The following is a 19,428-nucleotide window of genomic DNA, read 5'->3' as shown; positions in this document are numbered from 1 at the left end:
AAGCTCTCTGTTAGTCATCATTAATTGCCCACAACTGCACACTTTCAGCACTAGTATAGGGTATTACAATCTCAGCTGGGTCCATTCCTGACTACTGAAGTCTTTTTGTTCTTTTTATGAATAATTCAGAGATTTTTTATGTATATAGGTATTTTTTTACTCTGTTTATGGGTAGAATATATTAAATGTTTATTAAATGTTTTTAAAATGTTTATGGTAGAATAGAAAATATTCATTTTAAAATATGTCTCTCAGTTTGATTATATGGTGTATTACATTGACAGATTTTCATATGGTGAACATCCTTGCATCCCAGGAATGAAGCCTACTTGCATCATAAGTCCAGTAGAGGAATGCCTAGAAGGTAAAATTATGAAATTACCCCTATTTGTGAGATCTAATCAGAGCCACATAGGCATTTTCTATATTTTGTTCTACTTTAGCTAATTCCCTTTCAGCATCAGCTGTTAATTGTCTTGGGCTGTTTAAATATGAGTCAATCTGCAAAATTTGAAACAAATTACTTAATTTTTGAGAACACAATCCAGTGGTAAAATGCAGTCAACTAATATCACCTGTTAGTTTTTGAAAAATCATTAAAAGTGTGTATGTAATCTCTCCTAACCTGTACCTTTTGCAGCTGAATTCTCTGGTTACTTAATTTATATACTAAATAAGTAAAACAATCTCCTCTTTGTATTTTTCAGGAGAAATTTGTAATCCCCAATAGGATAAAAATTTCTGTACCACGTTATACATTTCTTCTAAGGTATCTATCTGTATCAGAAGCAGCCAATTAGATATCATCCACATAATAATAAATGATAGATTGAAGAAATTGTTTACTTCCAGTGGTTGAATTACAAAATATTGACATACTTCAGGCAGTTTAACATACCCTGAGGTAAGGCATTTCAATAAAATTCCTTACTGGTTGAGCATTATTATAACTAGGAACTGTAAAAGCAAATTTTTCTCTATACTGATCTTGTAAAAGAACAGTAAAAAAGCAGTCTTGTAGATCAATAAATATAATAGGCAAGTCTTTAGGTAATAAGGAAGGTAATAGAATTCCAGGATGCAAAGTTCCCATAGGTTGAATTATCTTATTTATTGCTTTGTTAGGTCAATTGATATTATCCACTTTCCAGACTTTATTTTTATAAGAAACACAGGAGACTTCCAAGGACTAGTTGTTTCCTCTAAGTGCTAAGCATCTAACTGGTGTTTCACTAGTTGCTCAAGTGCCTGTAATTTTTCTTTTGTTAAGGGTCACTGCTCTACCCATACAGACTTCTTAGCCATTTTAAAGGTAGAGCAGTTGGGCTAGTGGTATTGGCTCCTATTTCAAATTTGGATAGCCAATTCCTGTCCTATCCTGCTTTTGTACAACATGCACAACCTGCGACCTTTACTTAAATATCTTCCTGATGCTCTATCCAGGAATATATCCCAAATTGAACATCAATTTATGAGCTGTTTCTGAAATTGTAGTAATATTAATTTGAGCTCCTCGTTGTTGTAACAAGTCTTTTCCCCATAAATTTATGGCTATATCAGTCACATAAGACTTTCATATTCCTTCCTGTCATTCTGGTCCTATGCATTTAACCCACTCTACACTCTGTTTTACTTCAGATAAGGTTTCAATTGACTGCAAATTGAGTAGAGACTTTTTGTAAAGCTCAGATTGTATCCTAAGATGCTTGTAGAATTATAGATACACCAGGACCAGAGTCCAATAATCCTTGAGGATAATGATTACTTGCAGGCATTTGCTGCATAGTTACAGGGAACACCTGTGGGGGTGTTCTTATAACCTTAGGCAACGATTCCTCAAATCCATCATAATTTTGTACCATACACGCATAATTAAGTATTTCCCTTTTTTTTCTATCAGGAAAATTTCATTTTCTTTCCCCATTTTCTATAGGGAAATTTTTTTCTTTTAATTCTTTCTTCTTTCCTTCTTCATACTGGGAAGATTTTTTTTTAAATCTCCTTTCTTTACCTTTCCTCTACTGGGATGTTTCGTATTTCCTTTTTTATTCTTTGTTTCAGATGCTCTTGTATTTTTAAACATGCAGTTATCCTTTCAGCCTTTCTTATTTCTGGGTCTGTTTCATCTGATGGAGGAGGAGGAGAGTCATCTCCACTGTCTTGTTTTTCTCTCTTTCACTGTCCTCTGAAACAGCCTTCCTATCATCCTGTGAAGGAACATTCTCTTCATCTGACTGACAATTTCTAGCCCGAATGTCTTCATTTTTACTTCCTTGTTCTATTTACATACAGCCTTAAGTGACTCCTCACTCTGAAATAGCATCAGAACATTTGAAATTAAATTACATAAAGACCAAATTTTAATGATATTTCTCTCCTTTTTATAAGACATTCTCTACAAATGTTTATTTTATTATAAATAAACAATTTGCCTAAATTGATTTTATTTGTTTTGTTTTGTTTTTTGAGACAGGGTTTCTCTGTGTAGCTTTGTGCCTTTCCTGGAACTCACTTGGTAGCCCAGGCTGGCCTCGAACTCACAGAGATCCACCTGGCTCTGCCTCCGAGTGCTGCGATTAAAAGCGTGCACCACCAATGCCCGGCCTAAATTGATTTTTTTATTTAAGATTCTTCTTATTCATTTTACAAACCAACTACAGATCCTCCTCTCATTCCTTCTTACTCTCTCCCTAGCCTTCCCCCATAACCCACTCCATTTGGCAAAGCCTGGTACATTCATTTGAGCCAGAATGAAGCTCCTCCCCACCTGCATCAGCAGTGAGAGAATTATCCCACCATAGGTAATGGGCCCCTAAAAGCCAGTTCACATACCAGTGATAGATCCTAATCCCACTGCTAGGGGCACCTCAAAGAGACCAAGCTGAATAACTGTCTCCCATATGCAGAGGGCCTAGTCCAGTCCCATTCAGGCTCCACAACTGCAGAACTAAAGTTCATGAGTTCCACAAGCTTGATTCACTTCTCTCTGTAGATTTTTCCATCATGATCTTGTCTCCTCCTTGCTCATAAAATCACTGTGTCCTCTCTTCAGATGGACTCTTAGAGCTTGACCTGGTGTTTGGCTGTGGATCTCTACATCTGCTTCCATCATTGACTGGATGAAGTCTCTATGATGACAGTTAGGGTATTCATCAATCTGATAACCAGGGTAGGCCAGTTCAGGCACCCTCTCCACTATTGCTAATAGTCTAAACTGGGATCATCCTTTTGGATTCCTGGGAATTTACCTTGCACCAGGTTTCTCCCTAACTCAATAATGTCTTCCTCTTTCAAGATATCTCTTTCAGTCCTCTCCCACTCCATCCCTGCCCCAGCTCAACCATCGCATTCCCTCACATTTTCATCCCCATCCCCTACCTCTATTGCCTCCCTTACCCCCATTTTACTCAGGATGTTTAATGTATTTCCCATTCCCCGGATGATCCATGCATCCCTCTTAGAGTCCTCCTTGTTAGCTAACTTCTTTGGATCTGGTGGTTGTTGTCTGGTTATCTTTTTGTTTTACTTCTAGTATCTAATTATGAGTGAGTACATATAATATTTGTCTTTTTGCACCTGGGTTACCTCACTCAGGTTGATATTTTCTAGTTCCATCCATTTGCCTTCAAATTTCATGATGTCATTCTTTTTATAGCTCAGTAATACGCCATTGTGTATATGTACCACATTTTCTTTTCTTTATCCATTCTTTGGTTGAGGAGCATCTAGGTTGTTCTCAGGTTCTGGCTATTATGAATAATGCTGCTATGAAAATAGTTGAGCAAATGTTATTCTGGTATGATTGAGTATGTCTCGGGCATATGTCCAAGAGTGGTATCATTAGGTCTTGAGGTAAATTGATTCCCAATTTTCTGAGAAGTCACCATCCTGATTTCCAAAGTAGCTGCACAAGTTTACACTCCCACTAGTAGTGTAGGAATGTTCCCCTTGTTCCACATCCTCTCCAACATAATCTGTATTCAGTGTTTTTGATCTTAGCCATACTAACACTTGTAAGATAGTATTTTAGAGTCCTTTTATTTTCATTTCCTTGATGACTGAGGATGTTGAACAATTCCTTAAATGTCTTTCAGCTATTTGGGATTCTTTTGATGAGAATTCTCTGTCTAGATCTGTAGACCGTTTTTTAATTTGATTGTTTAGTATTTTGATGTCTAGTTTTGTGAGTTCTTTATATATTTTGGAGATTAGCCCTTTGTCAAATGTGTGGTTGATGAAGGTCTTTGCCTATTCTGTAGGCTGTCATTTTGTCATATTTACCAAGTCCTTTGACTTACAGAATCCTCTCAGTTTCAGGAACTTCCATTTATTTATTGTTGCTCTCAGTGTCTGTGCTACTGGTGTTATATTTAGGAAGTGGACCTTAAAACAATAATACTCAACTTCATATGAAAAAAAACAGGGTACCTCAAACAATCTTGTACAATAAAACAACTTCTGGAAGCATCACGATACCAGACTTCAAGCTCTACTAATATAGCTTGATATTGAATCCATTCTGACCAGCTCTCCTCAAAGTTCTCACCACTTGCTTGCATATCTTTAGTTATAACTGAACATGAGGAGTTGCCTGAAATTAATGGCCATGCTGTTTCATTAAATCCAAAAACTCTGTAAGTTGTTTTTCCTTTATGTTCACTTCATTTCCTATTAACTAACATTTTAATAATTGCAATACTGTTGCTCCTGAGAAGGTAAGTTTCCCATGAACTCCTGCTAATCCTGGAGTCCTCTTATCCTGAGAGGGATTTCCTTCAGTCCTCAGAGATGTCTGGAATCCTTTGTCCTTTTTTTAAGCGCCACATTGTGCATTGATATCTTGTATATTGTGTGTGGGTATAGGTTCAGGCAGATATGTGAAAAGTTGTACAGAGACACATCAAAGATGAATTTTTATCCTCTTCTAGCTGTAGGGTAGATTCACTTCTATGGACTGTACAACCACTGGTAAGTAAAGGATCCTCTATTGTTTTACAAATCACACCTTTAGCAAGCCAATTCCATATACCAAAGTCTTTGTTCTAAGTCTCCAAGAGAGATAATGCCAAATGCAAATTCTCCTTTTTACCATAGGTTTTTTTTCATTGTTGTTGTTGTTGTTACTAAGTTTGCATAGGCTTTGGTCCCTAGAAAAACTCTCAGATTAAACTTCAAACAGAAGGTATGGAGATAGGGGTAATAATCACAAAAGGCAGATTAAGGCTAGATGTTAACACACCAATGTCAAACCGGGTATAGCTCTTGGGAATTCTTCCTTCAGGTTCATGAGTCTAAGGTCCATCTACTCTACAGAGTGAGTTCAAGAACATCTAGAGGTAAACAGTGAGACCCTCTCTCTCAAAAAAACAAAAACAAATTTGAAAATGTTTGCTCATATCCCTCTAAGGAATACTTATAAAACTCATTGTTTCACCCACTTGATTTGAATAGAAACATGTCTTTGTCTCTGTCCTTGATGTACCTTCTTGGGAAATAGCCATTCAGTATTCATGTATCCCCAAGAAAATTTCCCACAAATTGCCCAAAGTATATCTAGGGCTGGGTAGGAAGCTGGCCATGATAAGGAACCTACAACATTATGAGTGTCATCTGGCTGAAATGATAGAGAACCAAGCAGAAACTCTGACAGGAAAAGATCAGCTCTGAGCCCCCTCAGCTGAAGGTGTTGGTTCAGAAAGATGCCAGGATTATTTCTCGTTAAGTCCTGGTCTTTGGTGAAGAGGACCATCCAAGCAAATGTAGATGGTATATGGGAGATGCTCTGCAAGAAGATACCAAAATCAGTTATGGGTTTGTAAACCAATCTCTCAGGAAGCTGACTGAGAAAGGGGAGGAGATTTAGACCTGCCAGAGTTTCAGGAGGCTTCCTGTCAGAAACCAAAACCAAAACCAAAGAAACCCACAGTAACAGAGACCACATATTTTGGAGCCCCACCCTTCACAGCAGTGGGAAAACAAAAGCCACTTGCCTAGAAAGAGCAGTTCCTGTTTTTGCAAGGACTGCCTGTATAACATACTTATGACAAGGAGACACCATACTGCACAGGCAATATACTTTGTGTCTGTTCTTTTGGCAAGAGGACAAACCATCTGCAAACTTTTGGCAACTGGAAGATGCTATGATCCCCACCCTCACAGTTCTGCTTTGTCTTGGTGAGAAATGAAGTTGTGGAGAGAGAATTCTGTTCTAAGAAGTGGTCTACCTCCTAGTTGAGCAGTAAACCATCAAGGGTGTCTCAGTAGCTCAGAAGGGATCTGGAAGTGGAGGTCCTGCTCAGGCTTCAAGTACATACACTCACAGGTAACTCTCTTGCAGGACTGAGTGTGGGACCCAGGAACCCAGTGCTGGCAGGTGAGTGTCTTCCCAGCTTTTCTAAAGTGTACATTCTCAGTGGGGATCAAAGGTCACCTCTGAAGAAAAGAGATGGAGAAGAGCTGGTGTGGGCTGATGCTGGTGTTGCCTGCAAGGTCCTGAGACTGGTAGCTTGGATTTAAGCAGAATGTCTTCTGACAAAACTTTCATTTGTTGTTGTTGTTGTTGTTGTTGTTGTTGTTGTCTGTTTTTGTTTTGTTTTGTTTTCAGGGGGCCTCTCTAAACTCACACTCAGAGCTGTGCCAAGTAATGTGGTAACCACAGGGGAGCAGGTAACTCTAATTTGTGAAGGCCCCTTAGATGCCCAGGAATACCATTTCTATAAAGAAGGAAACCCAGATTTCCAGATACCAACAGCTCATGAAGACACTGAAAAAAAGAACAAGATCTTTATCTCATCCATTAGAAGTCATGATGCAGGCCAATATCGGTGTTATTATAAAAGCCCTGCTGGTACATCAGAACACAGTGATACCCTGGAGCTCGTGGTGACAGGTGAAAGGACCCTTCCCAAACACTAGGATTTGTCTTGAAGAAATGATTATATTCCCTGTGGGGTCCCTTTGACAATTCTGGAACAGGGGTGACCATGTTAGCAATATAAGTCCACTTAGGAGGTTTCCTGTTCTCCCCTAGGAGTCTACTTCAGCAAAGTCACCCTTTCATCCCTGCCCAGCCCTGTGGTGACCTCAGGAAGTGTTGTGACTCTTCAGTGCTCCTCACAAGAGGAATATAACAGTTTCATTCTAGTGAAGGAAGATCAGAAATTTTCCATGCGCATGGCCTCACAGAACACATACACTGGTATATTCCAGGCCCTGTTCACAGTGGGTCCTGTGACTCCACAACAGAGATGGAGATTCACATGCTATGGCTATTACCTGAACAGCTTACAGCTGTGGTCAATACCCAGTAACAGCCTAGAACTCCTGGTCTCAGGTAAGAGAGCTTTAGATTTTGCTTTGAATGACAACTGGCCAAATATGAGGTCCCAGGGAAGGACCTCATATGTGGTGGGTTGGTGAGCTCATGCTCCTGAGCCCAATGTCACCGAACTCCAGATATAGCTGTGATTAAGGTTCAAAAACCAGGAGGACATTAAAAGTAGAAGCCGTTAGGTCCAGGGAAGAATTTGTTTTTTATGTGTCCTTCTGCTGCTGCAGATCAGCATTACTATCATTTGCAAGTGTGTACTTCTTGGTACAACTGTCTTAGCAAAGAAACATTTTTTTTTCTTGTTCTTTGCAGGGACCCTCCACAAACCCACCATCTGGGCTGAGCCTAGCACTCTGATCACCTTAGAGAGTCCTGTCACCATCTGGTGTGAGGGGACCAGAGAAACCCAAATATATGTGCTACATAAAGAGGGAAGTCCAGAACCCTTGGACAGACAGACCCAAAAGGATCTCAACAATAAGGCAAAATTCACTATCCCTTCTGTGACAAAAATGCATGCAGGGAAATATCACTGTTACTGTTATAACTCTGCTGGGTGGTCACAAAACAGTAACACCTTGGAGCTGGTGGTGACAGGTGAGAGGACTCATCCCTAATCTCAGGACCTGCTTTGAAAAGGGACTATATTCACTTTGAGGTCCCTTTCTCAAATCTGAGAAGAGGGGCAAATGTATACTTTAATGAATAAACTGCACAAGTTTCCTCTTCTCTCCTAGGAGCCTATCCCAGTAAAGTCTCCTTGTCAGCCCAAAATAGCCCTGTGGTGACCTCAGGAGGCTATGTGACCCTTAAGTGTTTCTCACAGAATGAATATAACAGGTTCATTCTAATTATGGAAGATGAGAAATTCTCCAGGCCCATGGACTCACAGTATACATACTACAGGCACTTCTGGGCGCTGTTCACTGTGGGTCCTGTGAATCCCCAAAAGAGATGGATTTTCACATGCTATGGCTATTCCTGGAACAGCCCCCAGCTGTGGTCAGTACCCAGTAACCATCTAGAGCTCCTAATCTCAGGTAAGGAAACCCTAGACTTTTCTCTGAATGATAATTGATTTGACAAAGGATCACAAAGAAGGATCTGATATTTGGTGGGCTAATGAACTCAAACTCCTGAGTCCAATTTCACAGAATGTGGGAGACAAGGGTGGATAATAACAGTGGAACTTAGGAGTTCATGAAAAGATTGGGTCTTTATGTGTCCCTCTGCCTTTACCAATCAGCTTAAGTGTCATTTTCAAGTGAAACCTTTGCACAAGTATCCTAAGAGATGTGTCTCATTTTTTTCTACTTTGCAGGGACCCTCCACAAACCCACTGTCTGGGCTGAGCCAGGCACTCTGATCACCTTAGGGAGTCCTGTCACCATCTGGTGTGAGGGGACCAGAGAAACCCAAATGTATGTGCTACATAAAGAGGGAAACCTAGAACCCGGGGACAGACAGACTCAAAAAGATCTCAACAATATGGCAAAATTCACCATCCCATCTGTGACAACACTGCATGCAGGGAAATATCACTGTTATTCCTACAACTCTGCTGGGTGGTCAGAGCGCAGTGATACCCTGGAGCTGGTGGTGACAGGTGAGTGTTTGTACAATACTCAGGAATTGTATCCCAAGACATGACTCTTAAAATGTCTGGTCTGAATATATTCCCACTCATCAGTCTTTCAGGGTACAATGCAGACTGTGTGAGCCCATTTAATTTTCCATGTTTATCTCTTCTAGGAGTCTCCATCAAACCCAGACTGACAGCCCTGAACAGCCCTGTTGTAACCATAGGACGGTCTGTGACCCTCTCATGTACCTCAAATCAGAGATACAATGGGTTCAGTTTAATTAAGAACAATCAGAAGTTTTCCAGCTCCATGGGCTCACAGAATGTACGTACTGGGCTGTCTTCTGCCAGGTTCCAAGTGCATCTCATGACCTCCAGCCAAAGATGGTGGCTCAGATGCTATGGCTATCACACAAGCAACCCTCAAGTGTGGTCAGAAGGGAGTGACACCCTGGAGCTTCTAGTCTCAGGTGAGGAAGCCCCAGCCTCTCTATTGAATGACATTGAACCTGAAACAGGTTTCCCCAAGAGACCCTAATGTGTGATAAGTACAGGGAAAGAATGGTTCCTGAGCCCACATATACAGCATGCAGATTATGGGAGTCAAGATACAGAAAGTACTGAGGGGTGTTTTGAGAAGGGAACTTGGGAGGGTGAGGAGAGAGACAGGTCTTTAGAGGGCTCTATGTGTCCTGTTATTAAAGGGTCAAGTCTGAGTATTCACTGTCCAACTGTTTAAAGTCCCAGTATCTGGGCTGAGCCAGGCTCTGTGATCACCTCAGGGAGTCCTGTGACAATCTTGTGTGAGGGAACACTGGAAACCCAAATATATTTCCTGTATAAAGAAGGAAGTCCACCACCCTGGAACAGATTAACTGCACCAGTGCCTGATAACAAAGCCAAGTTTATCATCCAATCCATGACAGAGAATAATACAGGGCAATATCACTGTTACTGTTATAACTCTGCTGGGTGGACACAGCACAGTGACTCCCTGGAGCTGGTGGTGACAGGTGAGTGGACACTAAGGATCACAGTACTCACATTTTCCTGTGGGGCCCCTGAGAGCTCTGCTGCTGGCAGGGAAATGACCCACATGATGTAATAAGGAAAACTCAGATCAGGCTGACATAGTAGTTGCCAGTTCACAATCTTAAAATCTGAAACCAGGTCACTTATTGCAAGCAAATTTAAACACAGTACAAATCTGGACAAAAAGATTCCTCGTGTAATAGAAAATCCAGTGAACAACTAGGCCTAATTGCATCAAAACTCAACTTGGAAGTGGCCATAAATATGGGTTCTATAGCTAAAGGGCCTTTAATCTAGTGTGGTCTATGACTGACATAGAGTAGATGTCAGCAGCTATAAAGTGTATAGCACATCTTGCCTAAGAATGGGCTTTATTAATTGAGAGCTAATGATAAAGTCTAGGGATAAACATTCTGGGGTATTCAGGTGATGTTTGGAGCTACAGATTGATGGTCCCCTGTTTTTTGTTTGCTTGTTTGTTTGTTTTTGTTTTTCGAGACAGGGTTTCTCTGTGTAGCTTTGCGCCTTTTCCTGGAACTCACTCAGTAGCCCAGGCTGGCCTTGAACTCACAGAGATCCACCTGGCTCTGCCTCCCAAGTGCTGGGATTAAAGGCGTGAGCCACCACCGCCCGGCTGGTCCCCTGGTTTTAACAACATCTACTCCCAGCTCTCTTGATAGAAAACAGTTATTTATTCCATCAGTTGAGCAGACACACTGCATGGATAACATTCCTGATTTCTCCCATGTTACAAATTTGTGAGATCAAATACATCATATCCTCTACATTTCCCCTCAGGAAATATATCTCCCAAATATTTTCACCCACAGCCCAGCTGCTGTAGACAATGTATCATTTAATAGGTTGTTCCCTCTTCTCCTAGGAGTCTAACAAGGTAAACCTACTCTGTCAGCCTTGCCCAGCCCTGTGGTGACCTCAGGTGGGAATGTGACTCTCAAGTGTGTCTCATTAAAAGGATATGATTGGTTCATTGTGACTGGGGAAAATTGGAATTTCTCCAGGTCCCTCAAGGCACAGTGTATACACACTGGACAGTTCCAGGCTGTTTCCTGTGGTCCATGTGACATCCAGAAAGAGTGGGCCTTTTAGATGTTATGGGTACTTCAAAAGTAAACCACATATCTGGTCAGAGGCCAGTAACCCTCTGGAGATATTTGTCTCAGGTGAGGAAGACTTATTCACTCATCTGTTTTTTGACACAAGAACCCTTTATCACTAGCTCTGCTGCCCCAAGAATGGTTCCAGCCATGATGGCTGAAGGCAGATCTCGACTGCTATGACCCAGATTATGAGAGACACTGACACTGTCAGAGCAAGGAAGGAGAGGTTATTGTCCTAGTTAGGATTGTATTATTGAAATGACATACCATGACAAACAGCCAGTTGTGGAGAAAGATATTATTTGGCTTACACTTTTACTGCACTCTTTATCCTCATAGGAAGTTAGGAGAGCAACTCTAACAGGGCAGGAACCTGGAGGCAGGAGTTGATGCAGAAGCCCTGGAGGGGTGCTGCTTACTGCCTTGCTCAGTCTGCTTTCATATAGAACCCAGGACTACATGGCCAGGGATGGTACCATACACAATGGGATGGGCCCTCTCTTGTGAATTCCTAATTAACAAAATTCCATACAGGAATGTGTGCAGCAAAATCTTATTGAGTCTTTTTCTCACTTGATGTTCTCTCTTCTCCAGTGACTCTAGCTTGTGTCCAGCTGACTTAAACTTAGCCAGCACAGAAATGTATAGCAAGAGCTGACCTGATGCCTTTATACATATCCTTCTTCCAGGGTCATCCAGGAAGCCCTCCCTGATATCCCCCCAAGGACCTCTCCTGGCACCTGGAGAGAGACTGACCCTCCAGTGTTACTCAAACATGAGTTACGACAGATTTGCTCTTTCCAAGGAGGGTGGAAGTGATGTCCCACAGATGTCTGCCCATTTTACCCAGGCTGGAGAGTCTCATGCAAACTTCACCTTACACTCTGTGGATTTCACCACTGGTGGCCGGTATAGATGCCATGGTTCACACAACATCTCTTCTGAGTGGTCAGCCCCCAGTGACCCTCTGGACATCCTGATCACAGGTGAGGAACATAGTGTATTCTCTCAGGAACCCAGACTCTGATCATGGTCAGCTTTGGGGAGGCCAGTGATTGATGGTCAAGATGGTGAAGATCATCTTAGGAGGAACATCTGTGGAGAGGGGAATAGATGAATAGCATTCAGGGAAAATATAGAAGACTATGTAATGAAAAGGGGTCTCAGAACAATGACTGTAGCCCCTCACTCACCCTTCTTCTCTCTAGGAAAACTCTTTGTCACACCCAACCTCTCAGTGCATCCAGGCACCACCGTGTCCTCAGGAGAGAATGTGACCCTGTTGTGTAAATCATCAATCCCAGTGAACAGTTTCCTTCTGTTCAAGGAGGGTGAATTGCATTCCCACATGCGTCAAATATCAAAGCTCCAAGATTCACAATATCAGGCAGAGTTCTCCATGAGTGCTGTGACCCCATCCCTTGGGGGTACCTATATGTGCTTTGGTTATCAAAGCTCATCTCCATACCTGTTGTCACACCCCAGTACACCTGTGGAGATCATAGTCTCAGGTGAGATGGCCCTGACATGTGTGAGATCAGAGGATAGCACTGGATACTTGACCTTGGAAGCTCTTGACTGGGATGAGAGTTAGTTAATTTGCAGGAGGGCTAATCAGAAAGCGTTTAGTAGTCAATGATACAGAGGCAAACTGGGATTCCTTGATTAATACCCATTCTACCCTCTTTAGGAAAATTCAGTATGTTCCAGGTAGGCAGCTGCAAGGTTCTGGAGAGGCTTCAGTGTAGATGTAAGACTAAGAAGAACTGAGATAATTAGATCAGACACATTACCCCATCACCTCCTCCCCTTGTCCTATTACCAAGTTTCCTGAGGCCACAAGGCTCATATCAAGTGTTAGATTTTCCTGTCTAGGAGTTTGTTTCATTCCAGAGTGTGAAATCTCTCTGACTTTGTAAGTCTTTACTTCTCTATCAGCTTGAATGTTGACCAGGATGTTGGAATTCAAGAAGTGTGCTCAACATGGTCCCCAGAACCAAAGAGGCTCACAGGCTAGGACGTAATAGCATCATGCTGACAAAGAGAGATATTTGACATCTGTTCTAGGAGAGAGAAGCATGTGAATGAGAACAGGAAGTAACTTTCCACAATTTCCCTAACTCATCCCATGTTGCCCTGAAAATGAGTCCTTCACCCCGTGGAGTCTGACCACAGAGCTCTAAACTAGAACTCTGTTGCAGGATTGGTCCAGGGACTCAATCTAGATATGGGGTAGATGCAGTCTTTTCTGACAGATTCACATGGACAAGCCCCTCTCCTGTGTGATTCTCAGTTTCTATAAGTATGCTCTGGACTAGATGTTAAGTTCCTTTTAGTGCTGATCTTATCTGTGCTCTTCTCATACAGTGAAATTCTCTAGAAACCACTTCTGCAATTGTCTTGCCCCATCTGACATTGTGATCGTGACACTGTGTAGCCATACGTGACACAGTCATTTCAGAGCACTCAGGCGCCTTCCTTCCAGTTCATGCAGTTTAGCTCCAGAGTAGGGAATAAGGCTGAAGGCTGGATTTTCTGTGCTCAATCCTCAGCGATGCTCTTTCCTGCTGGGTGACCAGCAGGTGAACTGTCTGGAGTGATGAGTCAGTCTCATATTGTATGGCTATGAGGGTGGGAGATAGTGAATACAATGACTCAGTATGTACCTCTCACACCAGTCCTCATTCATGTTATCTGTATCCCAGGACTAGCAAGATACCAGAAAATTTTGATTGGAGTTTCTGTGGGATTCCTCCTGCTGCTCTTCCTTCTTACCCTATTCCTTCTGCTCAGACTCAGGCACCAGAAAAAACACAGCAAGGGAGGTGAGCAGCGTGTGGGTGGTCATATTCTCAGGGTGTAGTACATCCCCTGTTGGCTACCCAAGCAGGGACTAGGCAAGCCAGCCCTGTGGAAAGCCCAGATGGGGAGACATCACTTTAGAAACACTTCTGTGAAACTCAGAACATCAATATGATCTTGAAACTTGTGCAGTGCCAAGTATCATGTGAGCTATTCCATCTCCTGGAACATTTGAACACACACACATATGAAATGAGTTGCAAAGTTCCCTTCCTTCCCTAAAGGTACTAGGTAAGGATGCTCCACCCTCATGACTGAGACTCTTCTCTTTCTTGCAGTCCAGACAGCAACCAACTTGCAACATTCTGCAGGAGCTGGAGAGCCAGTGACCAGGGACAGAGGCATCCGGAAGAGGTAACTCAAGGCCAGCAACCTAGACCCCCACCTGCCTGCCTCCCCACACTGCCACCTGACAACCTCCTTTTTCTCCATATCTAGCCCAGCTGCTGCTATCCAGGAAGAAACCTTGTGTGAGAGAAAAAGGGCCCCTAGGAGGGAAATGTTTGAGGTTTCAGCATCACAGAGGTGATGGAGGGTCTGGGTAACTTCTCTGAGGCACCAAGTCACTATGACACTTGCCAAACACTCATTATGGACCCTTTCCCAACATTCCCTTTCTTCTGTTGCTATCTAGGAGAGGGCAGGTAACTGGGGAGGTGAGAATTCCTAGGAATTTGGTCAGAGGAAGACCTGTATGTTCTGTTATTACAGATACTATGGTGAAGGGAACACAGAACAAAGAGAGCATGGAGCTGGACATTATGGTGAGACTCTTCCACAATGCTATGAACTTATGACCCACTTTACCCTGGAATCAATCACTGTCCTTTTTCAGCTCTCAGCATTACCCACAGCTGGCTTCTTGATTCTGGAAGCACTTGTCTTCTGTATGCTATGGCCTCACCCTTGTTTCTTTACTTTTGACCATATGGCCATACATTCTGTTCTCACAGCATCTCTCTGCTTGCTAGCATGCATCCTGGTCTCAGAAGACTATGTAAGTGCCTGAAGCTAGTTCAATGGTAAAGTTATTACTTTGAATGCATAAGGCTTAATATTATTGACAAAACTAAAAAGTAAGTGAACAGGAAATATGAATATATGAGAACCCTCACCTGACAATGTTTGTGTGCACACATGTATGAGAACAGGTAGATGATAGAGGTCAACAATCGATGTCTTCTTCTATTTTATTCCACCTCATTTTCTGAGCCAGAGTTCCTCAATGACCCTGAAGATCATTGATTGGCTAGATTGCTATCATTGAGCCTTGGACACCAGTCTCCCTTCCCCAGTGCTTGGGTACTAGGCATGTGCATTCTTGCTTGGCTTTTTTCAAAATGTAGGCACTGGGTATCTAACTCAGTCACTCATATTTGTAAAGTCTGCTGCTTGACTCCTCTTCCAATTTCCTGGATCTCACTCTTGACCATGCCTCCTGTGGCAGTAGCAGACACAGAGAGAACAGAATTCCCCCCACACGGGGACAAGCTATAGGATGGAATATGATGAAGACGACACAGAGACTGAGCCTTGCAAAGTGTTTGAGGGAAATGAATTAGAGGAAATTAGTTGTGGTTGTGTAGGGGAACATCATCAATGTAAATTTAAAGGGAGGGCTGAAAATAGGCTTCTTAAGAGAAATCTGAGTGGATAGGATACTAGAAACATGACGAACTGGCACATCTAGGCAGGACATGGCAGGTACAGGTGTTATGTGGGAAGGAACATTCTTTTTCTAAAAGATGGAGACCATGGAGTGAGGTCACCTTGCGTGCATAATATATCAGAAGTTCAGGAAGAAACTGCCAGGCACTCAGAGGTCTTAGGAAACTCCAGAGACCCCATCAGCAATGACATGGTTTGACTTAGATGTCTAAAGTAGTACTTTTCCACCCCATAGAAATCAAGTGGGAGCCGGGCGGTGGTGGCGCACGCCTTTAATCCCAGCACTCGGGAGGCAGAGCCAGGCGGATCTCTGTGAGTTCGAGGCCAGCCTGGGCTACCAAGTGAGTTCCAGGAGAGGCGCAAAGCTACACAGAGAAACCCTGTCTCGAAAAACCAAAAAAAAAAAAAAAAAGAAATCAAGTGGAAGTAGAGCCTCTGGGGCATCAGTATACACTCCCTGTGCTTTGTTTTCTTTTTTTGGGAGAACCAACATGAGGAAAATCACCCCAAAGATTTGTATGCCCAAGTGAAACCCTCCAGACTCAGAAGGGCAGAGCCCACATCTCCTTCCCTCATGCCAAAGGAACCGCTGAACTCAAACGACAGGCAGGCAAAAGAAGATCAAGTGAGAGACCATCAGGTGGGTCCTGACCTCTCCAGTTCCCCAGGCCCCCAGTGCTGAGCACAGACCTTACTCTACCTTCTTTCACTCCAGGTTGCTGCATCCAAGGAGCCCCGTGATGTGACCTATGCCCAGCTGCACATCATGACTCCAAGACAGAGGCAGCTGAACCTCGCATCTCTCAGGCCGAAAAGTCCCACTTGAGACACTGCTCTGGTGTTTACCTGTCCAGATCCAGGGAGATCCAGACTCTATATTCTGTGGGGGAAGTAGGACTCAGGGAGATCAGAAAATAGAATCTGCCACAGGTGGACAGCCATTTTGCAGATATATCATGCAGAGTCTGGTAACTTTGGGGACTCAACCGATTATGTAGTAAGAGATAAGTTATATCCCTGCATTTTATAAATAAAGCAAATACTTTGTCAGTATTCAATGGATAAAAAGGAAGAAAGCAGGAGTAAAGGAAGTTTCTGGTTTTGTTTTTGTGCTTTTCTTTGTTTTTTGCTTTTCTTTCAAATTCATGACCTTTTTCATTAATTGTTATTGCATGTACATGTGAATATGTATATACAAAATTTCAAAAAAAAATTTCCTCTGAATATATGTATGTGTGTGTGTGTGTCTGTCCCAATGGTCCCAAACAGTGACTGAGAAAGTCAGGGATAAGAAATAGAGATGACGAAAGCAGTAGCTGAATCAGAAGGTCTTGCATAAGTCAATGTCTCATGTCAAGTAAATTTATGAAGAAGTACACTACCTCACATACTATTTGCAATGGGCAAATGGCCAAGGTTAGCAGAGAGGCAAATCAGACAATGTTTGAAAAGCAAAAGTGAGAAATTTCAAACAGATTCCTTAGGGGGATAACCATTGCCTGGGAAGCAGAGTTCTGTCCCGAGAAGCTGCAACTTCAGTTCTTGGGAGACACTGGCCTAAGTGTCAGATTGGCCTACAAGTCTGGTATTTTAGTAAAGGCCTCTTAGAAAATCTTGGTTCATTAAAACTTCCTGTACAGAATCACAAATAAATATATCGAAACCTTTTCTAAATCCATAACCTCATCATAATATACGAAGAGAATAGCAACATATGCCAAATTAGGAATAAAGATATAAATGATACAGAAAGAAGTTACAAGTAGAAAACACTGTCTGGTAATCTCAGCCAATTGCAAGACTAATGCAGGGAAAACATATTTTATGCCTCCCTGGCCTACATAGTGAGTTTAATGCCAGTCTGAGAGAAAAACTGCATGCTGATACTGATTCTTTATAAGTCATGGATGGATCCACAGACAGTTCTGCTATATGTTTATTTTTAGAGATAAATTTAGTTCTTGACTACTATATGAAGGCAGAAATAAAGATAATAAAGACTTTCTAGAATTCAATAAAATATGTGCTTTCATAAAGAAATTTCAGAGATCTCACACTAGCAACTTAACAGCACACCTGAAAGCTCTAGAACAAAAGAAGCAAACATGCCCAAGAGAAGTAGAAGGGAGGAAATAACCAAACTCTGAGCTGAAATCAATAAAGTAGAAACAAAGAATAATATAAAGAATCAGTGAAAAAAAGAGAGTTGATTATTTGAGAAAATCAATAAGATAGACAAACCCTTATGTAAAGTAACCAAAAGGCAGAGAGAGGATATCTAATTTAACAAAATCAGAAATGAAGAGAGATATAGCAACAGACACTGAGGAAATCTAAATATCATTAGACCATAATCCAAAAACCTGTATGTCACACAACTGGAAAATCAAAAAGAAATGGATAATTTTCTTGATAGATACCAATTACCAAAGTTAAATCAAGATCAGATAAGTAGTTTAAATAGACCTATAACTCTTGAGGAAATAGAAACAGTTATTAAGTCTCCCGACCAAAAAAAGCCCAGAGCCTCATGGTTTTGTTATAGAATTCTTCAAGACTTTCAAATAAGAGTTAATATTAATATTCTGCAAATTATTCCACAAAATGGAAACCAAAGGAACATTAAAAAATTTATTTTGTGAGATCACAGTCACCCTAATACCAAAACCACACAAATATTCAACAAATAAAGAGAATTACTGACCAATTTCCCTCATGAACATAGATGCGAAAAATTCAATAAAATACAAACTGAATCCAAGAACATACAATAGGTCAATCCACTATGATTACATAGGTTTCATCCCAGAGATTCAAGGATGGTTCAACATATGAAAATCTGTCAAAATAATCCAGTATATGAAGAAACTAGAAGGAAAAAAACATGCTCCTCTCATTAGATGCTCCAAAAGCCTTTGATAAAATCCAACACTGCTTCGTGATAAAAGTCTTTGAGCAATCAGGTATACAGGGACATACCTAGACATAATAAAGGCAATACACAGCAAGCGTACAGGCAAAATAAAATTGAATGGAGAGAAATGCAAAGAATTTCAATATAATCAGGAACAAGACATGGTTGTCCGCTCTTTCCATACCTATTCAATGTAGTTTTTGAAGTACTAGCTAGAGCAGTAATATAACAAAAGGAGATCAAGGGGATACAAATTGGAAAGGAAGAAGTCAAACTTTTGCTATTTGCAGATGATATGATTGTATACATAAATGACCCCAAAAATTTTACCAAGGAACTCCTACAGCTGATGAACATCTTTAGTAATGTGGTGTATGGTAATATTTTATTTGTATTAAAATATTATTTGTATATTAATAAATAAAGTAGCCCGGGGGTCAGAGCTATTAGCAAGCCATAGGAAAGCTGGGGGATGGTGGTGTATGCTTGTAATCCCAGCACTTGGTAGGCAGAGCTAGGTAAGTCTCTGTGTGTTCAGGGATACAGCCAGCATTGGATATACATGCCTTTAATCTTAATACCAACCATAAAATACCTGGATGTCTGTACAGACAGGCAGTGACGAGGTGGTCATGTGGTTGGGTTTACAACCAATGAGAGGGCAGAATAGAAAGTCTATATAAAGTCTTTAACCCAGGAAGTAGCTCTTCTTTCAGAGAGGTAGGACCATCACAGGAGGAAGGGTAAGGTTTTTGCTCTTAGCTCTGACCTCTTGGCTTTCTTCTTTGCATTGGTTCTGTGTTTCTTATTTAATAAGATGGTTGGTTACATCTACAGTGGTGGGATACAAATTTAAGTAAAAAAATCAGTAGCCCTCCTATATACAAATGATAAACACACTGAGAAAGAAACCAGGTAA

The 19,428-nt window shown here is 41.5% G+C and overlaps 1 protein-coding gene and 1 long non-coding RNA gene across 2 annotated transcripts; both read left to right on the top strand.

The window, feature by feature from the left end:
* The first annotated feature begins 6,012 nt into the window (after nucleotides 1-6,012).
* Nucleotides 6,013-16,736, top strand: LOC131902754 (leukocyte immunoglobulin-like receptor subfamily B member 3). Its single transcript, XM_059253735.1, has 12 exons — nucleotides 6,013-6,889; nucleotides 7,031-7,333; nucleotides 7,643-7,927; nucleotides 8,068-8,370; nucleotides 8,652-8,936; nucleotides 9,083-9,382; nucleotides 11,755-12,051; nucleotides 12,274-12,576; nucleotides 13,771-13,890; nucleotides 14,206-14,281; nucleotides 16,043-16,235; nucleotides 16,311-16,736. Exons 2-12 carry the CDS (start codon nucleotides 7,168-7,170, stop codon nucleotides 16,419-16,421), a joined length of 2,439 nt encoding a protein of 812 aa, XP_059109718.1. The 5' UTR covers nucleotides 6,013-6,889; nucleotides 7,031-7,167; the 3' UTR covers nucleotides 16,422-16,736.
* LOC131926715 (uncharacterized) lies at nucleotides 14,211-15,837 on the top strand. Its single transcript, XR_009383549.1, has 3 exons — nucleotides 14,211-14,281; nucleotides 14,366-14,397; nucleotides 14,639-15,837. It is a non-coding gene; the product is annotated as an uncharacterized LOC131926715 (long non-coding RNA).
* Nucleotides 16,737-19,428: the final 2,692 nt, after the last annotated feature.

The sequence above is a fragment of the Peromyscus eremicus genome, chromosome 1 (assembly GCF_949786415.1).
Source record: "Peromyscus eremicus chromosome 1, PerEre_H2_v1, whole genome shotgun sequence".
Classification (NCBI taxonomy): domain Eukaryota; kingdom Metazoa; phylum Chordata; class Mammalia; order Rodentia; family Cricetidae; genus Peromyscus; species Peromyscus eremicus.
The sequence above is the reverse complement of the archived record's forward strand: the minus strand, read 5'-3'. Positions and strand labels throughout refer to the sequence as shown.